The 23,241-nt window shown below is 49.0% G+C and overlaps 1 protein-coding gene across 2 annotated transcripts in view; it reads right to left on the bottom strand.

The window, feature by feature from the left end:
* OGG1 (8-oxoguanine DNA glycosylase) overlaps positions 1 to 22,327 on the bottom strand; it is a 102,302-nt gene extending 79,975 nt beyond the window's left edge. For both annotated transcript variants that reach the window (XM_085624273.1, XM_085624274.1), the window contains exon 1: positions 22,175 to 22,327. In XM_085624273.1, the coding sequence (XP_085480399.1) occupies positions 22,175 to 22,298 (124 nt within the window). In that variant the 5' untranslated portion in view covers positions 22,299 to 22,327. The remainder of the gene's footprint in view (positions 1 to 22,174) is intronic.
* Positions 22,328 to 23,241: the final 914 nt, after the last annotated feature.

Genomic DNA, 23,241 nt, shown 5'->3' with positions numbered 1-23,241 from the left:
TTTCCCATGTGCACATGTGATGAGCTGCTTCGGTCCAGGTTTTGTCCTTTGAATACTGGCCGGCCAGTCCCAGAATTCGAAGGAAAACCTGGACTGGAGCAGCACATCTGGTGTGCACCTGGAAAACTTGTGAGTGCTACAAATATCAGAAACAAATAATTTAAAATGAGTTCTAGAGCTGCTTTAATGCTTCATATCTGATAGTTAAAGTAAACGAAGACAGCTAGACCGTGTTTAAAATTAATACAATTTCATAGACAGTTCTACATAAGAATCAAGTCAGGACGGTTGCAGAGTCGTAAAATGTGAACAAATGGCCAATATTTTTCTCTGGGAAAGATGGCATCCCTGGTGAGAGACACAATCAGGAGGCTCTGGCTGTATGTGTCTATGATCCGTTCCCCCGAACAGTGGCAAGAGTATTTGCACTCTTTGCTATGTCCATATTCACTGCAGGTTCTAGTCCAAATCTGATGTTGGGTTTGTCCTGTTTGCCCAAACTCTGGTTTAGGTGTTATACATAAAACACAAGATTCATAATGAACAAAGCTCAGGTGTTCAAAATGTTCAATATAAATATGAAAAGCTAGCTGCACGCTGGCTTTGATCTCTGTAAAAATGTGACTCACGTTAGAAGTAGGGTTGCCACTCAAGTGATAAGCGCATGTGTTGTTGTTTTAAGAGTGCGCAAAGGCCCAGACTTAATGCCAAATAGGACTCTAAAGCTTCATTTACTATAGAACGGCGCAGCGCTGTGCCACAGGCAATTTTGCAGCCCTGTGGTGTGTCATTCTAAAAAAGCAGGAATGTGCCAAATTTACAAGAATATGGTGCATTCCTGTACTGACCCCTACGCTGGTGCTAATAATGCAGCCGAGCGCCAACGCGAGCATCCTTGCGCCATGTTGCAAGGGTGCCTGCGTTGAGGGGATGATTGGTTTTGCGCAGAAAGGGACACCTTTCTGCACAAAATCAATCAATGAAGGTGATTTCTTCCTTTTATGTGTGCTGCAGAATGCAGAACACATAGAAAGCGGAAATAACGATGAGAAATAAGGATATTTCTTCTTGTTGCACCTCTCTAACGCCACCCCTGGGGTGACGTTAGAATCTGACGCATTTCCAGGTTTACGATCCCTTGTAAATCCGGGAATGCTTCAGATTCCATGGGTGTTGCGTGGGAACACCCACAGCAACAACCATTGAACGCCCCTTTTATGCAGTGTTCTGCGTGAAAAGGGCATATATTTACAAGGCCAAGGAAAGCCATGTAAAGTGGCTTTGCGTAACCTTGTAAATATGCTGCGGCACATTGTGCCACCGGAGTATCAAAGACGTGATGCTCCGGCAACGCAAAAGTGACGCTAGAGCCTCGCCAATGAGGCCCTAAAAGTGTATGCATTCATTTGTAACATGACTTTTTTCTGCCTTTGTTCGATTTCAGTGTCAGGGATACTTATCGCGGCTCTAGAGCACATTTAAAGGTTCTGTTTGAAGTATCAGACAGGCCAACATTTTAGAGGAGGAAAGTGGGAGACTCTAAAAAAAATAATTGGGAGAATGTATTTCCCCAATTTAAGTCTATTAAAAGAGAGGTAATTCAAGACGGCCAAAATAAAGCAATTTTTGGCTTAGGAAATCTGGAGTCTCTCGCCTGAATCGGGCATAGCTGCCAAGGTTTCAGATTCCTATGAGTGACATTTTCATAATTTCTGTGTAATTATGAGTGACACTGTCTCGCAAGCAAAATCAAGCAATGACGACGAGGGAAACATAAATATGAGACATTACACCCATTTGAGCTTCGAGACTATTGTAGTGAAGATTGCTATCTATATACGTACAATGCTAAGTTAGCACAACCGCGTTAGATGTTAGAAAGCCATCTTGCCGCTTTTGTTGCTTTTGCACACGACACTGTAGTCACATGTTATTAATCGAGAAAATGTTTGCTCGACTTTGCTTCACATGAGAACTGTCTGTTGTTCACATCCCGAACAGTGAGCAGCGACCTTGGTCTGTACACCGTGTAAAGAAACAGTCTGGGTCGCTAGACGGTGCATGTTGTTGGGTTCAGGTTGATCGGCCCACTATTTAGCCATAACACACACGCAGCTGCAAATACCTGAAAGTCGGGTGCTTTTACTATTGCAGTGTTACATGTTTTTCATTACATTTGGAAGAAGAGCTTTCCCAGGAGCAGAGCCTAGCTGATCCTGTGATGTGATCTCACTGAGCTGATCTTTACGGTATGGGGTTCCCCATTCAAGCCTAGAGACCTTTTACTAGTCTTATAATAATAATATTAGTTTACTAGCGAAAGGAAGGTGGCTGAGATCCACTGTCATTTTAGTATGATTACTCCTTTCATTTTCTATGGTATTGAAACTATGCTGATGGTTTTGATCTTAATCATTTGTCTGCTTATGTTAGCCAAAGTACTGCATCTTAGGACACGAGGTTTATAAAATAAACTCTTTAAACTTTACCGTGTCTCTGTTTATTCTGTTGTGGACTGATATGAGAATAATTACGAACAGGTATTTCTGATTCCCACCATTCCTGAGAATACCCTAAGTCGCTTGTTCTGGGTTGTCTATACATTGGGACCGCCGAGATAAACCTCGGATAACGAATGGGACACTGATGCTGGTCGGATAAGGGGTTCTGGGTTCAGAGGTGAGTTTTTGGTACACCACAATTCACTGAGGTCCTGGTTTCCTGTGCATAGTTCTGTGCATAAGCAGAATCCCTGCAACATGGCGCACCTAACGTTTGGTCTATTGATTTGAAACGCCTTAGTAGTGCTTATATTAGTCCACAACACCCTCACTCTGGTTTCCGGTTGACGGGAGTGACGGTTTAACCTACCTGTGTTTCGACTAATAGGTTCCTTCAAGCTTGATCATTAAAAAGGTTATTTTTTCTGAACCCCAGTGCTACTGTTGATATCGTTGATACTCTTTGGTGTGTCCTTATGGCGGTTGACATTGCCACGCATAGTCATGCAGCTCTACGCCGTCATTTGACGACGTATGGGGTGCCGGATGATGGGATGGCTATTATTTTTGTGGTGAGCGCTGATGTGTCTTACCCATATGAGTTGTTTTACTCTTGGGTGACTTTTACGGCGGTGGATGACGATGATACATTTCATTCCTTTACTCCCACACAGCTACCTCCGGTCTATATCCCGTATAGGACACAAGAAATTCCAATCTCTGCCTGGCAGCATACCATTTGGTTTAATGGCGCCCTTCCCCATTCGGTTGCACCGGCAAGAATGGGCCCGTTGTCTATTGCAGGGGCCACATGACCGGTGCTGGCCGGTTTTACGCCTCATCCCCGTTATCTCACGGAGTCGGTGGCTGAGTTGCGGGTGTTGCACACAGCCCTGATTACAGTTCATAGGGCTTTGGTGCAGTACGTGTCACGCAACGTGCAGGTGGGAACACCTGCTGTTGCGGGACAACCAATGGACCACCACGCGGTGGTTATTAGTCCTGTTATGGTTAATTCGGTAGTCGGCAAGCGCCCCCAGAGTAAGGATGAATTTCCTTACTGGCTTGCTGAGAAATTTGACCAACTGGAGGCGGTTTTTCCGCATACCACTCCTGTGGAGAAACACAGGATACTCACCATTAGTTTGCCGAAAGACTTAGTCCCAGATATGGCTGATTGCACAAACTGGGGCAAGGTCTTTGCCGCGACCTACTCGAAGTGCTATGGCACTCCGTCTATGTCTGTACTACCCTCCGTCATCAAAAATGTTCAAGAGAATCACGGTGCGGAGGCTGCTATTGAATTGGGAATGAGGCTTGTCGACAGCTTCGATGTGGTATGTTCCATGGTGATGGGCAACCTCAAAGGAGATGCCATGCAGTTCCAAGTTGCTAATATGATGGACCGCGTGGATGAACTCGACAAGCCCAAGGAGTTCGCTAAAATAATTGCGAAAGCATACAGGACCGTGGGCCGTAGTGCTTTGGGTGTAAAACCAACTGTAATCATTCCTGATATAGTACAACAAACTAAGGTGAGCTCGTCTACTAAGGACGAACGCCCCAACTTTCCTAAACAAAGTTGGAGAGCGAAGAAACAGGGGAAGCAGCAACAGAAACAGGGGTCTCGTCCTGCCTCACCCGTCCAGTCGTCCAGTAAACGCACATATGATCTGCGCGATCGATCACGTATTAAGTCACCTGATAGATTTCAGGTTTCTGAGCAACGCTCTCCTCGTTCTTCACAGGAAACATCGGCTTCACAATCCGGTGGCGGAGACCGTGGGAAAGGAAGGGGTGCCAATGGTCGTGAGCAACCCGACAGATTGACGGCAAAGGCAAGCAGGACGAGTCAGAAGAAGAAAGTTGCTGCACTAACAGAGAGGTATGCCACAGATAGCACGGACACAGCTTCAGAACCTGATATGGGCACTAACGCTGCTCGACAGCGCGGCGGAAGTTACAGTAGTGCGACGAGCACTGCGTCCATATCTGGTGGCGACAGCAACTGATACATTCGTGAATATTGAAACTGCTGACACTCGCGTGGCTCCCCCTGATAGACTGTATAATATAGTCCTCTTAATTGAAGGTGACATACAACGTACAATTCCAGGGTTTTTTGGGGATAATCTGACCACTTCCTATGATATTCTATTGGTGGAGGCAGATTGGCCCCCGGCTTTTGTTTTGGATGCTCCTAGAGGGGAGAAGATGATCCTCCCGTCCTTTGCGCACACAGTGCCGAAGGACCAAGCTAAAAAGTACGCCGAGGAGTGGGCTCAGGTGCTCGCACCTGCGTTATATCGTAATCAGGTTGGCTGGGATAAATTGTCTCCTAGCTATGAGATTCCGTTGCGAACCACACCCCAGCCACAACCCCAATACCCCATGCGTCGCGAAGCAAGACCTCACGTCGCGTCTATCCTTGAACAATTGGAATATCAAGGAGTAATTGAAACGTGTGTGTCACCAATGAATAATCCTTTGTTCACTGTGACGAAGCCTGACGGGTCGTACCACCTGGTTTTAGATTACCGGCATTTAAACTCTCATTGCCGGACATGCGCAGTACAAAATACCCACAGTTCGTCTCTCGTCGATAATCTCGTGACAAAACGGTTTAAAACCACACTTGACATTTCCAATGGCTTTTACAGCCATAACCTGTCCTCTCGTAGTAGTGAGTGGACGGCATTTACCTCGGGTGGCAAACAAAAACATTTCAAAAGATTACCGATGGGCTATAAAAACAGCCCTGGTGTCTTCGCCGCTCGCGTTGTCTCTCTGTTAGATAGCATAGACCCTGATGCGTACTCGTATGTGGATGATATTTATCTCACAGATGACGAGTTGGAACCGCATCTCAGTCGCGTTGATCGCATTATTGTTTTGTTTGCAGACTTTGGTTACAAGATCAACTTTGCGAAGTCTCACATTGCGGAATATACAGTGTTGTTCTTGGGATACGAACTCAACAATGAAGGTCGAGGATTGGCTCCGCACTTCCTAGAGAAATGCGCATGCCTACGTGCTCCTACGACACTGAAGAAATTACAATCTCTGCTGGACTTTCTGAATTTCGGTCGAACGTACATTCCTGATTATGCCCAGCATATCAAGCCGCTTTATGCCTTGGTACAACCTACTTTTTCCAAATCATGTTGGCTGCCAGAGCATTCAGCTATATTGCAATCATTACAAGCTGATCTTCTTGCTTCAAAATACTTACTGACACGTGATAACCACACTAACCTGGTAATACGAATTGTGCCAGGCGCAGTGGGTTTCACATACTTAACGTTCAATGAGGGCGACACCGTCCCCATTGCCTACAAATCACACTTGTACACTTCAGCTCAACTGTGATTTTCCGCTGTTGAGAAAGTTCTGACGGCAGTGCAGATGGCGATTCTGAAAGAACGAGCGTTGTCGCAAGGTAAACGCATGTTGGTGGTAACACCATATCCTGCCCTTGAGGCGGTGACAAAAGCAAGTGTACCAAATTCTAAAGTTTTGCATCCAAGGTGGATACAATGGGCCACTTCCTTGACATCGCCTGACGTCACATATATCTTTGACGCAGCTCTACAGACTCAGGAGTTTTTACAGTATGAATTCGTTCATCCAGCTCCTCTGTCTTTGCGCCCACTCGAGGATTACCATTGTGTCATTTACACTGACGGTTCTGCGCAACCGGCTACTGGATCGAAGCACGCCTACTCAGCGGCCTGCGCAATTGTGGTCGGTACTTTCGTGAATGGTGAATTCCAATCCGATGTCGTGCATACGCAGTCATTGGGTGATTGTACCGCACAGTTGGCGGAGCTTCATGCTCTGGTGCTTGCACTAGAGTTTGCTGATGCCCTAGTCACTACTCTTATAGTGAGTGACTCATTTTATTGTGTCCAATCTTACAACGACAATCTGCATTTTTGGTCTCAGAATGACTACCATGATTCCAAAGGTAGCACGATTAAGCATAAAACGCTTTGGGTTCGAGTGGCAGAACTTAAAGAACATCTGCCCCTCGTGAATGTTATTCACACTCTTGGTCACCAACGGGTTGGTGTCCATGCTGTCGGCAACAGCCTGGCTGACGAGGCAGCAAAAACAGTAGTGGCAACATACTTAGTAGCAGCAGTTACAAGATCCAAAAGTAAGATCGATGATGACATCTTGGCAGCTATTGCTGCTACAGAGAAGGGAACGAAATTTCCTAGACGTTTCCCTTCTCGTTACCATTATCGCTTAAGTCCTGATAACGTCCCTTTAGTGAGGATTAATGACGTTGGTGACGGATTGATTCCCAACGCGGACTGCAGACCATCTTTGATACAAGCAGCTCACGAGGGCATGGCGTCCGCGCATGCCGGCGTTGCGGCTACTGTATCTCTGTTATAACAACGTTACTGGTGGTGCGGTTTATATAAACAAGCCCGTGCTTATGTTCTTAACTGTGACATTTGCCAGCAGATAAAACCTTCACCTTCGGCACACCCACCACAAACTCAGTTGTACATATCCAATAAACCACTGGGTTGTGTTTATTTGGATCATTGCGGTCCATTTACCTCTGATACTGCGTACAAATACATCTTGGTTGCAGTGGATTCGTGCACACGTTTTCTGTGGTTGTGGCCACAAAGGAGTGCTGATGCCCGCACTGTCATAAAGGATTTGCGTGTCTTTGTTGGAAGTTTTGCATGTGGTACCTTTCATTCTGATCAGGGCCCTGCGTTCGCCTCTAAGGCGTACAAAGATGCCATGAGAAATTTGGGGGTCCAAGTCAAATTTTCGTCTCCATACCGACCTGAGGGTAATAGTGTAGTGGAGCGGATGAACCGTGACTTAAAGCAATCTTTGACAGCCAGGGTTTTAGGTACTGGCCGGAACTGGCTAGCCCACTTATATGACATGCAACGTTCACTTAATAATCTCCCTAGAAGGTCTCTGGGTGGGCGGACCCCATACATGATTCTCTTTGGCATACGAATGTTTGTCCCGGACCTTGATGATCTAGACATGGCGGCGTCAGCCGCACCCTTTGACGTAGATGATCACTGTGCTGTATTGCAGAATCTTCAAGAAGCCAGAGACAGTCTAGCGAAGGAACACGTACCCTCCTCATCTGATGCTGCACTTCAGATTCCGGTAGTCGGCTGGCTACCTCGAGTTGGTGATCTGGTCCGTGAGAAGGTGGAGAACAAGAAGGAGTTCGGCCCCTCTTATCGTGCACCAGTTCCAGTGCTTGGAGTACAAGGTACAAGAACAGTCATTTTACCTCCACTTCCTGGTCGCAAGGATAACAGGTACATCTCCATTGACAATGTCAAGCTACAGCGAGTGGCCGATTCTTCTTAGTATGACACCGACAGTTTCTTGCCCTTCGATGCTGAGAAATTCTGTTGTGGCCCCGGCTTCTGACACCTTGCCTGATGTTGCCATCGAGATGCATACAGTTACTGGTCCTTTGTTGCCACCGACATCTGGTGGTTTACCTGAAGATATTGAGTATGCTTATCCTGCGGATGTTACATTGCCTGTTTTACAATCCACCACAGTTACCCGGTCACGATACTCTTTTGACGATAATTCAATGACTTCCATTGCCCCATCCAAGGTTTCGATTTTTGTGGCCTGGTTCAAAAGACATTTTTTAATTCCCCCTTGGACTTACATTTGGCTGTTGCTCATATGTATTTTTTTGTTTATGTCCATTGGCTTTGTGGTAGTGTTTTTTAGACTTATCAATGGACACTACCTGAAAGAACGCTCTACAATCGACTAATTGATGGAACTTTGGCCCCCCACTCCTCATCACATATTATGAAAAGGGACCAGACTTTGGTGAACATTACTGCCTGGCCTGTACGTGATGGAATTGCTTGGGATGCTGTAAAATTTCAAATACATGGCCCCACTGAAGTAATCAATGTGCCAAATGTATTTCGTGTTTCTATGGGTGATGTCGTTAAGCAGAACATCCACTCGGATGACTGGGATGTTCAGGCCATGGAAGCACTGTTTTCTGATTTGAAATATTATGCTGCATTTGATGCTGAGGATTTGTATTTAGATACTGCTAATTATGATTTTTTTTTTGATAATTCGTTTTATTGCCATTTATTAACATAAGCATACATACATCACATTCCATGGAGATGAGTATGTTACATGAGTAGCAGAATAGACCGTCATCAACATAGAGAGCACGTTTGCGTCTTGTTCCGTGTAGATGCGGCCTGTGCTGTAGCAGATCTTTGCCCGTAAAGAAAACTGGGGGGGATAACCAAACTGGGAAGTGCCATGGGGTTCTGAATGATTGGGCCAGGTTTATGTCATAAGTCTGCCATTGCCCACTCGATAATATAGCTGCCTCCCACCTAGGGGGGGGGTGGGCGCGTACGCGATCTGGTGTGGGGAACCGTGAGGTACATCAGGTGAGCAGGGGTGAACCCAACAGGCCTGAGGGTGGTGTGGAGGGTCACTGGGGGGGATCCCTTGCCTTGGGAACCTGTACCGCATGAGGCGGTGCGGTGTCGGGGTATGTATGTCGGTGACCGGGGCCTCCGGGGTCTGGGATTGTCTGAATTGGTGCAATAAGAGCGCCCATTCTAGAGAGATTGGGACTTTGCGGATACCTTTGGCTTCTTCCTCCCGTATTGCGTCCTCCTCAGCTGCAGCCCATTTAAGAACCGCCCCTACCCACGCCGCAATCGGAGGACCAGTAGGGGACCGCCAGTGCATGGCTATACAGCGTTTGGCCAGTAGGTGGTCTAGGAAAACAAAGCGCATTGGTATCTTGTGTCGCTTCCTCCGCCCCAGTATACCCAGCGCGCATCCCTCCCAGGCAGTCAAGTGGGTCAGCCCGGTGAGATCTCTAAGCGTCGAGTGGATAGATGACCAATAGTTCTGAATGCCCGGGCAGGTCCAGAACATGTGGAAAAAGGCTGCATCCCCCGCTTGACAACGAGGGCAAAGGAAGTCAGCGTCAGGATAAAAGCGTTGAAGGCGCGCTGGCGTTAAGTAGGCCCTATGTAGGATGTGAAACTGTATGTTCTTAAATCGGGCGTTCCTGGATACTTTTTTGGGGAATTCTATCGCCCTGTCCCACTCGCTGTCATGAAATGGTCGTCCTGCTTCCTCCTCCCAAATGGCTCTGAGAGGTACTAGCAGTGGGGGTGTCAGGTCCCCGATCGATTTGTACAACCATGTAATAAGGTGTCGACCCCGTCCCATTCGTAAAATTGTGTGGAGAACTGGGTGTGTGGGAGGCTCCCCCAATGTAAGATCAGAATATGGTCAAAAGTGGCTGAGGAGTTGACGGTGAAGCAGGAACTGGCCTGGGGGCAGGTCGTAGTCGTCCATAAGCTGCCGGTACGACCGGAGCTGTCCCTCTTCAAACAATATTTCTGCCTCGGCAATGTCTCTAGAAGCCCACTCCCGAAGCATGGCGGATGTGAAGAATCCTCCGTGTCTGGGCCAGCCGACTAGTGGTAGTAATGGCGTGTATGGAGGGCAGTGTGGTGCCATGCGGTGTATACGTTGAACGCATTACCGGGCAATATCTACCTGAAGGGGGTAGGTTCGCGTGGGGCGGGAGCCCGGCAGAAGCAGGCAACGCAACTCGGGTATGGGCATACATCCCATGGCAGTGCATGTTTCGAGTGTGTATCTCTCCGCCATCCAGTATGAGAGCCACTGGAGCTGCGACGCCAGGAAGTAGGCTTCGAATGATGGCGCACCAAGCCCCCCTTGCGTTGTGGGTAGTTTTAGCTTGGCCAGCGCGATCCTGTCCCGCCCCTGACCCCATATTAGAGAGCTGAGGAGTGTATCTAAATCTTTGAAAAAGGAGCGGGGTGGGATCACTGGGAGATTGGTGAAGTAGTATAGAAGCCGCGGGTCCAGTATCATCTTTGCCAGGGCTACCCGACCAATCGGGGCCAACGGGAGGCTCCGCCAGAACCCAATAGAGGATCGTATCCCTGCTAGTGCCCTACGATGGTTACCCTCAATAATGTCGACTGGGGAATGATATAATCGGATCCCGAGGTATCGGGGACCTTCTGCCGCCCAATGCAGTTTCCGGTCCCCGATCCAGACATCTTGGGAGGAGGCGCCTGGATGGAGGGGGTATACCATCGACTTGTCCCAGTTCACTTTCAAGCCCGTGGCCTCTGCAAACTCCGTCAGGGCGGTCTCGAGCATGGTGAGATCCGCTGTCACATCCCGTATGTAAATGAGGAGGTCGTCTGCATACATGGATACGCAGTGCGTAACGTCCGCTAGTGGGATACCCCAGGCTTGCCCATCCCTACAGAGCCGGACGGCCAAGGGTTCCACCGTGAGCGCAAATAATAAGGGCGAAAGGGGACACCCTTGTCGCGTGCCCCTGTGTATTGCGAATTCCGGGGAGATATAGCGACCAAGGCGGACCCGGGACGTAAGATTGGTGTAGAGCAGGCGAGTGTAGGCTATGAGTGTGGGGCCTAGGCCCGCCCGTCCAAGGACGGCAAAGAGGAACCGCCACGTTAGAGTGTCAAACGCCTTTTCAAGGTCCAAGATCAGACACGCCGCATGAGGAAATCGGTCGCCAATCTGATCCTGGATGTGAAAGAGGCGCCGGATATTATGACAGGTATTCCTTCCCGGAACGAAACCGCACTGGTCCGGGTGTACTAACGGGCGTATGATTTGTCAGTATCTGTCCGCCAAACTTTTCCCTAGAATTTTGCAGTCGGCTGTGAGTAGTGTGATGGGGCGATAGGAGGCTAGGAGTTGAGGGTCTCGGTCGGGTTTCGGGAATGTCACAATCACCGACGCTCTCATGGAGCCAGGTAGTTCGCCGAGTCTGAGCGCCGTGTCTAATACTGCTGATAGATGAGGGGTCAGCTGTGGGGCAAAGGTGGCGTAATATTCAAGTGGGAGCCCGTCAAGGCCAGGGGCCTTGCCGCGGGCCAGTGCTCGTACAGCGCTTGTAATCTCAGTGGTTTGTATCTTTGCGTCCAACCCCTTCTGGTCTTCAGCAGAGATTTGGGGGGAGGGGAAGAGGGTCTAGGAAGTGGTCTACGGCCCCTGGGTCGAGAGATGAGGGAACAGTGTAGACTGCCGAGTAATGTTGATAGAATGCCTGAAGGATCTCGTCCTGAGATTGCACCAGGGTGCCCTGGGGATTTATAATTGCGGTAATAGGCCGGACTTCAGTATCTCGCTTAGCGAGCCATGCCAGAAGTGTGCCCGTCTTGTCACGGTACTTGTGCATTCGGGTTGCGTATGCCCGAAAGTTGTGACGTCGGAGGCCCACGCACGCTGTCTGGTACTCTGATTTGGCGTGGGCGACCTGAGCCACCGTCGCTACCGATTGATCTGCGGCCTTAGTGGCCGCAGCCAGTCGCTGTTCCGCCTTCTCTAGGTCTTGCTCCAAGGTGTGTCTCACCCCGGTTCTGTGCCGAATGCATTCTTCGCGGGCTACCACTTTGAAGCCATCCCACTCGACCAGGGTTGACAACGCGGTCCCCGTATTATGAGTAAAGTAGTCTTGGATGCTACGTTGGTGTTCGTGTGTGAAGATCTGGTCTGTGAGGCAGTCCCGCCATAACCGCCACGTGGGGACAGGGGGGGTGCGGGGGTCGCCACTGTAGGCCGAGAAGGTGTGCATCATGGTCTGAAACGACTCTGCCCAGATAATCCGAGTGACGTATTTGCGGGAGAAGCGTTGCGGTGCACAAGAATTGATCAAGCCGGACTCGCAGGTTGTGAGGAATGGAGTGGAAAGAGTAAATGCGGGCCTGGGGATGGTGTAGTCTCCATGCGTCTGTGAGTGACCAGTGTGCGACCTATGCTTTAAATCGGTCGATTTGTCTGTAGGTGGGGGAATGTGGGAGTGGGGGGTGCGAGCGGTCCAGTCTCGGGTCCAGGATACAGTTGTAGTCCCCTCCTAGTAGCCAGGGTACATGCGTGAATTGGGCCAGAGAGGTTGTGAGTCGGTCCCAGAATTTATCCTGATCGACATTTGGGGCGTATATACTTCCCAAGAGGATAGCCCTCCCATCTAATAGACCCTCTAGTAGGACGTATCTGCCTTCGTCGTCCACCACCCGTCTAAGTTCCCGAAATGGGGTTCCTGGACGGATCCATATCAGTGCCCCCCGGGCAAACGAGGAGTAGGTCGTGGCGCAGATGAGTCTGCGCCATTTTACTCGTAATTTGCCCACTTCGGTTGAATTAAGGTGGGTTTCCTGTAAGCAGAGGATAGATGCTTTCTGTCGTTTCGCATAGGCGTATATCGCATAGCGCTTACGTGGGGTGTGTAGACCACGTGTGTTGAGTGTGAGTACATTAATGTCTGCGTTGGTCGTCAGCCGTGCCATAAATGGTCGGTTCTGTGTGGGGGCTGGGTGAGGTGCCCATTAGATAAATCGTGTAGTGGACCCTCAGGGATGCGCTGCGTCTGAGGGGAGCAGGCAGATGGGGAGCCTGGATAATCGGGTATTCTGTGGTGTGAAACTCCATGGCAGGGTGGGACATGTGCGAACCGGGGTTTAAACAACGTGTAGGGGTGCGGGAAACTGTCCCAATACATAGGACTCATCGTTTGGGAAACGGTGTGTCCAAACTTCCTCCCGTAACACGAGGGGGGAGAACTGCTTTATATGATAGGGGGTGACGATATGCGAGTGCGAGGCCGCGCGCTGAGTGGGCATGTAGTAGGATCGGTGCGCGTCAGGAGCAGGGTGTCAGTCCCCGTGTTTGAGAGACAATGGGTGCCAGGTGTACATTACATATAAGGATACCATGTGGTAGTCTATATGCCCGAGTTGCCTCAGGGCGAAGTAGGAGAGGTCAGTCCATCCAGTAGTCCATCTGCAGTTTGCGGAGTGGCGTGGGGGGGCGCCGCCTGGTCTGCCCCGAGACGGTGCCATCGCTGTCGTTTTCGCCCTCTGATGAGAACAGGTGCGGGGGTCGATCTATAGAGTCTGAGGGCTGTGTGGTGCGCAGATCGATCACTGCTTGCAGAGCTTCACGTCTTTCTCGCATAATCTGTTCGAGATCAGGCGAGTCATGGGAGCCGTTCGTTGTTCTGGACTCGATATTGCGGAGTTTCTTGGGCCGCTTCCGGGCGTGGAAAGTTTTGAGAGGTGAGCCCCTTTGGGGATGAGGAGTGGGTGCCCGCGGGCAATGCTGATCTGTCCAGTCTTGCGCGGCTTCCGCGGATGTGAAGAAGAGGGAAGACCCGTTGTAGAGGATCTTGAGGCGGGCCGGGAAGAGCAATGCATATTGAATCTTATTGTCCCGTAGTCTCCGCTTTACATCCAGGAAGGAAGATCTCTGCTGTTGTACTGCTCGGGCATAATCCGGGAAGATCATGATTTGGTTGTTTTCCACCCGCAACGGCGCCGCCAGTCGCGCCGCCCGAAGCACCGCATCCCGATCCCGGAAGTGTAGGAACTTAGCGAGGAGTGGTCGAGGAGCCGCGCCGGGCGGGGGCTTTCGGGCTGGCACTCGGTGAGCCCGCTCTATGGAAAAGAATGTTATACAGTCTGATGGTGGGGTAAAGGATTTCAGCCACGTGTCCATATAGTCTATGGGGTTTGCACCCTCGACTCCCTCCGGCAGCCCCAGCACTCGGATGTTACAGCGTCTTGAGCGGCCCTCCAAATCCTGTGCGTGTTCCTCCACCACGGCTAGGCGAGTAAGGACCCCCTGGAGCGTCTTCTGTTGCTCTTTTAGCATTGGCTGCATTTCCTCAAGTGTCTGTTCCTCTGTACACACCCGGTCCGCCAGTTTCCGGTGATCATCGCGGAGGAGGTTGACATCTATCGCCAGGGTACCAAGGCGTTCTTCCATAGACAGACGGGATAGCTCGATGGCGGTGAGGACCTTATCCAGCTTATCCGAGATTGATAGGTCTGTGGAGGGCACCGTGTTGGGGGACCAGGTCGAGGTCCGAAGCATGTTCTCCGGGGCTGTCTCCGGGACCGCTTGAGGCTCCGCGGGCTTTGATTTCCCCATCTTGATTCCACGTGGTATGGAAGGGTCGGTGTCGTCGGTCAGGTCGTAGGAGCCCTCAGTGACGCCAGGGGTCCGCGGAAGGGCAGAAGGCGCAGCAGCGATGGGCCGTGGGGGAGCCACACAGGGAAGTAGCAGCCCGGGCCGGTATACTGGATCTCCCTCCACGGGCAGGGCACAGGAGTCGTCCACGCCAGCCACAAGACACCACAGGCAGGGCGCTCCCAGTAACAGGCCACCCTCACGGAGACTCCGCCTGCAGCCGAAGTTATGGGAAATCACTTGCGGCGTTCCCAGGATTGAGGGGGGACACCCCACAGGACTTGAGAACTGACTTTGCGGCCTCCGTATAGGCCAAGCCCTCTCCCAGAGCCCACAGCCGAGGCGAGGCCACCGAAGTCCCTCAGTATATAGGCGACGAGGTCCCGCTGTGCGTGGTGGGGGAGCCCGAGCCCACAACGCCCTCCCTCAAAGTCGCCATCTCCCTCGTTCTCCTCAGTGTGTTCCACAGCGTCCGGCACCTTGGGTGTCCTCGTCGGCCACGCCGGGCCTCGTCAGTCTTCGGGGCCCCCCGGGGTATCAGGGGGGCTCTCAGGCGGCTCGTAGTGGGCAGGCGGCCGGCAGGTCAGTCGAGGGCACAGCAACTCCCTCGGGTATCGCCGGAGAGGCCGTCGCTTTGGCGGTCACGGGAACTAAGGCCTCACCGGCTGCGCCGGGAAGGATCCGGCGTCACCCGGGCGGCCATGTTAAGGTCAGGCAGGTTTTGTTCGGGAGGGTCGAAGGGCCTCCAGGTCTCGCCGTTCCCACCGGAGCCCAGCGCCCCCCCCCCAGCCCCTCCCAGAGTCAACCGCAAGGGGTACCTGGGGTGTTCGAGGGCTACATCGGGGTCCACTCCCGGCCCACGGCGGGTTTACTGCGTCTGAGATGGCGGGTACGCCCGGGGCGGCGAAGCCCCTCCGCCTCACGATGTTCCGTGCCGCTCTTCTTGGGTCTGTTCCGGGTTTACACCTTCCAGGTGTCAGTGCAGATAATGCATGATGCGCCGCTGGTCTCAAAGCCTCCCCTCACACCGTCACCCGTTTCGTTGAGAGGAGCTCCGACGCCATCTTGGGTCTCGGGTTGCGGCGTCGGCGGCTGCGGCCGGACAAAGTCCCGTTCTGAAGGCTAGGAATGCGCCCAGGCGTCCGCCGGCATCACACTATCATGCAGCCACCTTCCGACGCCCCCTGCACCGATGAGCTGCCATGAAGACGCTCCATAATGCTTCCGAGAGGCGCCCAGACGCGGAGCCTCAGCAAAGCAGGACCGCCATCGTGGCTTGCTTAGCCACGCCCCCTCATACTGCTAATTATGATGAGCAATTCTGTTATCAACATTATGGCACGCATTTCCTACACAAAGCAAATACGTTTAGAAATTTTGTACATTTTACACAATGGGAACACTGTCCCGCCCCTAGGCTGGGCAGCTCCGCCACATTAGTGGACAAATTCACTTATTTTTCTGATTTCACTGTGTCAAATCCGGCCTCCTTTTATTTTAAGGTTGCGCCTGAGTCTGCTTCTAAAGTTAAACTAACACACCAAATTGTTGTATTCCAAGTCCTTTATGGACGAGTTGGCAATTGGAGGATATGATCTGTGGAAAGCTACTATCGATCTTAAATCGGTTTGGGGTTCTAAACCGTGGCAGGTACAGGGAACAGAAGCTTTGCATCGTGCCTGTCTTATCCCGAATCACATGTTATTTTTAAATTCGTCCATTTTTCAGACAACCTGTTTTGGATTGGCTACTTCTAAAAAATTAAATTTTCCCTCCATGCCGGGTCTGGGTGCTTATCCAAATTTGGGTAATCATACGGATCTGTCCCTTGCTACATTGCAGTCATACATTTCCAACACATCCTTCAATATTTCTGAATTGAATCCGGAAGGGTGGTTGGTGTGGCAAACGAGTTCGGATTCCTGTCAACATCGGTTTCTGGATTTGGCACCGGGGTATACACAAGTTCGTGTAGACCCCCGTTTTGAGTCTTCTCACACTGTAACTACCTACTCAGTAGGTAAGTTATGCCAATCCTGGCTGCAACATTCCACCTTGGCATCTGTTAAAATTCATTTAGCACGATTAAACGACAAAATAGATTTGAATGATTTTGTTAAGGGTCCTGCAGTAGGCAGGTCCAAAAGATGGGTATATGCTGTTTATAACGAAGTTTGGAAGTTGTAACAGATTGAGGCTGCATCCAGATTACGTGCTATTGATCAAGCCAATATGGAAAAGGTATTGGCTGTCATAGATAGTAGCATTAACACCCTGTCTTCCAGAATTTATACCTTAGATAATATAGTTTCATCTGTGGTAGATATTGTGCAGGATGATTTGTCTGTTTTGTATCATGGTCAGAATCAATCGCGTTCTATTATGCAGTTTGCATGGACATTGCAGACGTTAAAGGCTGGGAAAGTCCCTTGGGATTACATGAATACTTCATTGTTGTTCCTTCCTTTTAATTTAACCGCAAAAAACAGTTCATGTCCATGAAAGATGCGACTTATTCGTTGCTACACATTGAAAAATTAGAACCTTTACCTTTCTCTGTTGCTGAATTAAATTCCGCTGTGTGGCTTAAACACGGGTTGATCACATTACCATTCCCTCTGTTTAAGTTCAGTTTGTGCATGAAACATTGGCAGATATGAAAAACTTGGTTCTGCCTTCCTACATGAAGTTTGGTCACTCCCATTCACGTATAGATGTGTGAGAGACGGAAAAGAGGTATACTTGAAAGGTGAAGGGTGCACTTCCACTCCGGATCACTCTGTTGTGTGTAGGCACATTCAATTGCATGAGGCATGTAATGTGCACGCTCCAAATTTAGCTTGCGTCCTGAAAGGGATCCCGGTGCCAGTTATAACCCCGTCTTTTATGCTGCTTGCTAATGGTAGTTATTTACTGTTAAATAACAAAGCTTGCTGTGGGATGCTAGTGGGGATTCCTTACATAGTGACTGTATCACAGAGAGTAGTTTGCTGTAATAACGTCCTTTTCCCACCCCCGCATGGAAGGCTCGATGTATCCATCTGGCCTTCCATTCCAACCTTGAAAGCAGAGTTCAATAAGATGAGCAGAATAAGGGCTCTATTGTCTCAAAAAGAAGTCGCGTTGACTTCATCCTGGGAAACATTTGTCCTTCACGTAGCAAACACGCGCACTGAGGTGCAAGCGCTTTTGAATACTGATCTCCCACTTCATTTTGGGACCCTGATTCAGACTATCTTTAATGTCTCGTCAACAAGTGGTCTGGCTCATTTTTTTAAAATTGTGGGCTCTGGCCTCGTGACCTCCTTTCAAATTATTTTTGGTGTGATCTCGGCATTTTTTCATTCTATTTTTTCCAGCGTCTTTGGAGGTCTCCCTTTGCTTCTCGCCCTCGTAGCTGGGGTACTTTTGTTGATCTGCGCACTACGCTATGGATCCACAACTTGCGTCTCACAACAGCAGGTCCCGGCTGTTACATCTTTGTAACCGGATGCTTGAATACTATGGCACTTTACCACTGGTGACCTTAAGCATAGCCTATGGATTGTCCTTCCGGTTTTCCTATTTTACTTGTGTCCAGCCCGTCTTTCATTGCCTAGATTGTCCATTCCAATGGGTTCTCGATTTGTGCATGTCGAACTCGGTGTCTCCTGCCCCGGATTATGATCGGCTAATGAGCCCCTTAGTGGCTTATGAGTTGGACTGTTCTGGCGTCAGGATTATGGCCTGTGGAGCAGCACATGGAGTCCTTGGGAATTGGGACATCGGAACGGCTGCAAATGAATTCTTAGCGAGAAGTTATCTTGAAGAGCACGACAGTTGTCCTCGAATGGTGCTGGAGGCTCCGGTTGTCGAGGAGCATGTGTGTTCCTTCCCTGTGCTGAACTGGATGGCAGATAATTTTGCAGAACGTTCCAATGATTTCCTCTTGGAAGCTGTTGCAACTTATTGTGCTTATACATTGATGGATTGACTTTTTGCACCTTCAATTCGTCCTACGTCCTTCAGTGATGTTTTTTTTTTATCCTTTAAATGTTTTTTTTTCCATTCTTATTCTTTTTTCTCTTCGAACTTTTTCACTTACCTTATATGGACTTATAGTTCATGCCCTTGGTTCCAAACTATCAAACTTGAACTCTGCGTTCTTGAAAGTGCGCCCCTACTGGTTAGTGGTCCGATCAAGGGGGGTGTAGTGAAGATTGCTATCTATATACGTACAATGCTAAGTTAGCACAACCGCGTTAGATGTTAGAAAGCCATCTTGCCGCTTTTGCTGCTTTTGCACACGACACTGTAGTCACATGTTATTGATCGAGAAAATGCTTGCTCGACTTTGCTTCACATGAGAACTGTCTGTTGTTCACATCCCGAACAGTGAGCAGCGACCTTGGTCTGTACATCGTGTAAAGAAACAGTCTGGGTCGCTAGACGGTGCATGTTGTTGGGTTCAGGTTGATCGACCCACTATTTAGCCATAACACGCACGCAGCTGCAAATACCTGAAAGTCGGGTGCTTTTACTATTGCAGTGTTACATGTTTTTCATTACATTCGTAAGAAGAGCTTTCCCAGGAGCAGAGCCTAGCTGATCCTGTGATGTGATCTCACTGAGCTGATCTTTACGGTATGGGGCTCCCCATTCAAGCCTAGAGACCTTTTACTAGTCTAATAATAATAATATTAGTTTGTTAGCGAAAGGAAGGTGGCTGAGATCCACTGTCATTTTAGTATGATTACTCCTTTCATTTTCTATGGTATTGAAACTATGCTGATGGTTTTGATCTTAATCATTTATCTGCTTATGTTAGCCAAAGTACTGCATCTTAGGACACGAGGTTTATAAAATAAACTCTTTAAACTTTACCGTGTCTCTGTTTATTCTGTTGTGGACTGGTATGAGAATAATTACGAACAGGTATTTCTGATTCCCACCATTCCTGAGAATACCCTAAGTCGCTTGTTCTGGGTTGTCTGTACATTGGGACCACCGAGATAAACCTCGGATAACGAATGGGACACTGATGCTGGTCGGATAAGGGGTTCTGGGTTCTGAGGTGAGTTTTTGGTACACCACAATTCACTGAGGTCCTGGTTTCCTGTGCATAGTTCTGTGCATAAGCAGAATCCCTGCAACACTATCTGAGGGGCACTCTACACACATAATCTCATTGTTATCCTTAAAGAAGCGTACATTGTACCTGCCATCTTTCCTACGTGCTACAAGAATCGCCGATTCCACCCATTAATTACTGATTTGCAAAGTACACAAAGCACAGGAGGAAATAGGTTTTGTCCAGAATCATAGATTTGGGTAAAGGGAATCCGGGATTCAACTCATGATCATCTAGCTTCAAAGACTGAAACTGGCTGCAGACAAAATCTGCTCAACACTGAGAAGATAATTATCACGAAACAGTAGGAAATACAACCTGTGATGAGCAAAGGGTCGAGTAGGAGACATCAATGAGGAATGTTTTTTTTATATAGTGTTTAAGAGCACAGTTTTATTGTCAATGTTGTAGAAAAAGAAGCTACTGTTGCCCAATAAAGTAATGAATGTAATAACAAAGGGAGGATGAAATGCCGAGTTGGACTTGCTGTGATTTGAACTGGTCACCGACGGGTAAACTTTAAATTTATCACACTTGCATAATGAGCGAAAATACCTCGAAACATGAAGTGGAACGAAACACATGGCAGAGTGCTTAGACACGCACATCTGTGCACACGAACGCAATTATGCGCTACACAGATCCATAGTAGGGTCCAGCCGGCCACAGAATGATACAATCCATCACTAAATGATAAAGTAGTCTATTCTAAATACTGGGGCAGTGACTCAGTGGACTAATGCATTCACTCCAGGAATCTATGCTTGACATAATGGTCCCTTAAATTCTTATCCTCGCAGGTCCAAGGAGCCTTTCATCCTCTCGAGGTTGATAAAATGAGTACTATTGAGTTGGGTAACAAGAAAACATCTGTTATTTCAGCGTCAAGAGCCCCAAGAGTGTATGTTACAAATCCACGTTATGTTATTCTCACCATACCGGCACCCGACCCAATATGACTCTCCTGCAAACAGTACGAAACAGAACCAAATACCAGGTAACCATGCCGCTTTGACTCCAGTCAAAAAGTACCCCAGAACCACAGAGGGTCCCTAGATTTTAAAAGTGCTATGAGACCATACTTGTGTTATTCAAGCACTATACAAATGCACATGACATACCATGAGCAGTTGTCATCATTGTATGCTTAATTTGCTGAGCCATCTTGTCACCGATACATGACCGCAAGATGGTGCAACAGAAGTATGTGGTTCACCCTTTCCTTCGTAGTATGAATTCATAGCGTGAGGGCACTGACTTTGAGTGTCCCACTGTAGAAGGGGTTCCATGTGTGCCCCCTCCCACCCACCCACCTTGGAACGAGGGTTCTTCCACTGGCTACATTGGGACTATCCTCTCAGCAAACATACCCTTCCCTCCAAAAACAGAGGTGTTGTGTCTGCTTGGTTTACACCATCACTGGCGAGTCCGCAGTATCCTCTCTGCTCCATTTCCCAGTAAGGCCCTCGATGGACGAAAGGCAGCCTTTAGTCACAGAACAGTGAGGTCAACTATGCGACCCTCCTGCCCTTTCGGTTGGCAATGGCGCCTTGAGCAGTAAGAGGCCTGTCAGCGCTATAGGCTGCACCTGCACGTCGAGGGGGAAATCCTTACAATGTGAGGTGCTGGACACAAGGCACTGTACTGAGAGAGACGAATCTTTCAGATGCGGTTTGGAAGCTGCAATTCCCCGGCTTCAGTCTGTCCTGCTGGGCGAGCCCAGTTTCAGAATATTTATACACTCCAGCCTTGATGGAGGAATTCATCTCAAGCCCTCCTACCAACGCATGTCATTTCTTGCACTTCGGCATGCTGGAGGAGGCCCTTGTCACAACAATGCTTCAGGAAATCTCTCTAAATACACTTTGCAGTCGAGTGTGACCAGGAATTGCACACTCAATGAGTGACAAAGATGCCCACGCGTTCCTTTCTTTGTTTACTACACCTGTCACGTGGCCCCGAGCCTTGCAGGAGTAGTATGCATTGCGAGCTGCCCCTGCAGCTTGTATCATGCATTATTATATGGGAGCTCCATGATTAACAGCTGAGGAAGTGTTATAATGCGTGACGTTGCATTTCAGTGCGGTGGTGCAGCCCACCACACTGAAATGCGTTAGTCTAACGCATGATGCATGGTACATGGCAGGGCTGGAATCAGGTCGAGTGGCATGAATGGAAGTATGTACAGATAAGGCCTAAAAATACATATTTAGGTGATTATGCTTAGTTTTGTACCAACAATAAAATACTGGTGGTGCCAGTAGAAAACCGCCCAGTTGGCAATGCTAGTTAGAAGACTTGAAGCCATAAACACTGAAGCATCTTCCCATAGATGCAGAATGGATAAAACCCTTAGATGCTGATGGGTCCTTCTTGGAGGCTGCCATTTTATTGCCTTGGGATAACGCCCGGCCTAAGATGGCCGCTAACGCGTGAGTTCCAGCTCGCGCTTCTCGACCGTTCTTCCGCGCCCAGCTTTGCGCACGAGCGCGCACGCCGATTCACTTACAGGCTGAGTTCTCCTGCACGTTCTTGCTGCAGCTCTGGAGGGGCGCGCGCTGTTGCCGGCGATCAGCGAGCCATTTCCGCAGCAGGCTGGGGCAAGAGAGCAGGCACCATTCGGAGCGGCGCATGGAAAGAAAAGAAAGCTGTGTAGGGCCTTCCCACACGTCCGAAGTTTGGTCACTGTGCCGCAGCTGTGGAGCGGGAGTCTAATAACGCCAGAGGAAACCGTATTTTTAAATGAAAAAAACAAACGGCAAATTTCAATATCGTCCCTCATGTTCTGTTAAATTCCGGTTGCATCTTGAAGGGCATACATGTATACAAAAGAAATGCAACGTTGTTTTCATCACCCGCGTTTATTCGTTTTTTCGTTTCCTACTTTGAGGATAGTTTGTGATTATTTCACCTGACGCCGTCTTTCTGTATGTAAAAATCGAACGGCAGTGTCTCTTAAAAGATGGCCCCTCGATGGCACACGCGTGAGCGGTCTGCGCCGCATCCTGTGCCGGGCTTGAGATAGAAGACGGACTGCCAGATCCACTCTTAATCCTGTTTCCGGGACTGTCGTGTCAGAACGATTACATCGTAGGTCGGGTAGGTGGGGTTTATTAACAGAGGACCGAGAGGAAGTCCGAACTATTGAGCTCCCTTTATTAAGAAAACGTTCATGATCATTTAAAAGCATATCCTTTTTGGAATGTGCGGTTTTAGCAATGCAACACCACTTTCAGTATTAATTATATGTAAGCATGTAACCTCTCACACGTATACTGCCTGTATTTGTCACTCAAATGTCAAATCAGATATTGGCAAACATTCAATTTGATAAACCTATACAACAGCATGTTTCCTTTAATGAAATAGTAGTTCCATATTATAAGATCCTGCCATAACTTCATTTGTGAGAAGATGTGGCATAAAGGACAGAGCAGGTGCTGACTTTGGAATTGGAGAACCAAGTTCCAGTCTCCCTGTCAGCTCTACAAGCAATTTTTTTTTAAATGCAGATTTAAATAGCGCAAACTCGACCCATAGGTATTGCAGCACTTTACATGAGCACTGGTTATGTTA

This window comes from Triturus cristatus, chromosome 9 (assembly GCF_964204655.1).
Source record: "Triturus cristatus chromosome 9, aTriCri1.1, whole genome shotgun sequence".
Classification (NCBI taxonomy): domain Eukaryota; kingdom Metazoa; phylum Chordata; class Amphibia; order Caudata; family Salamandridae; genus Triturus; species Triturus cristatus.
This window is presented reverse-complemented; position numbering and strand designations above follow the sequence as displayed.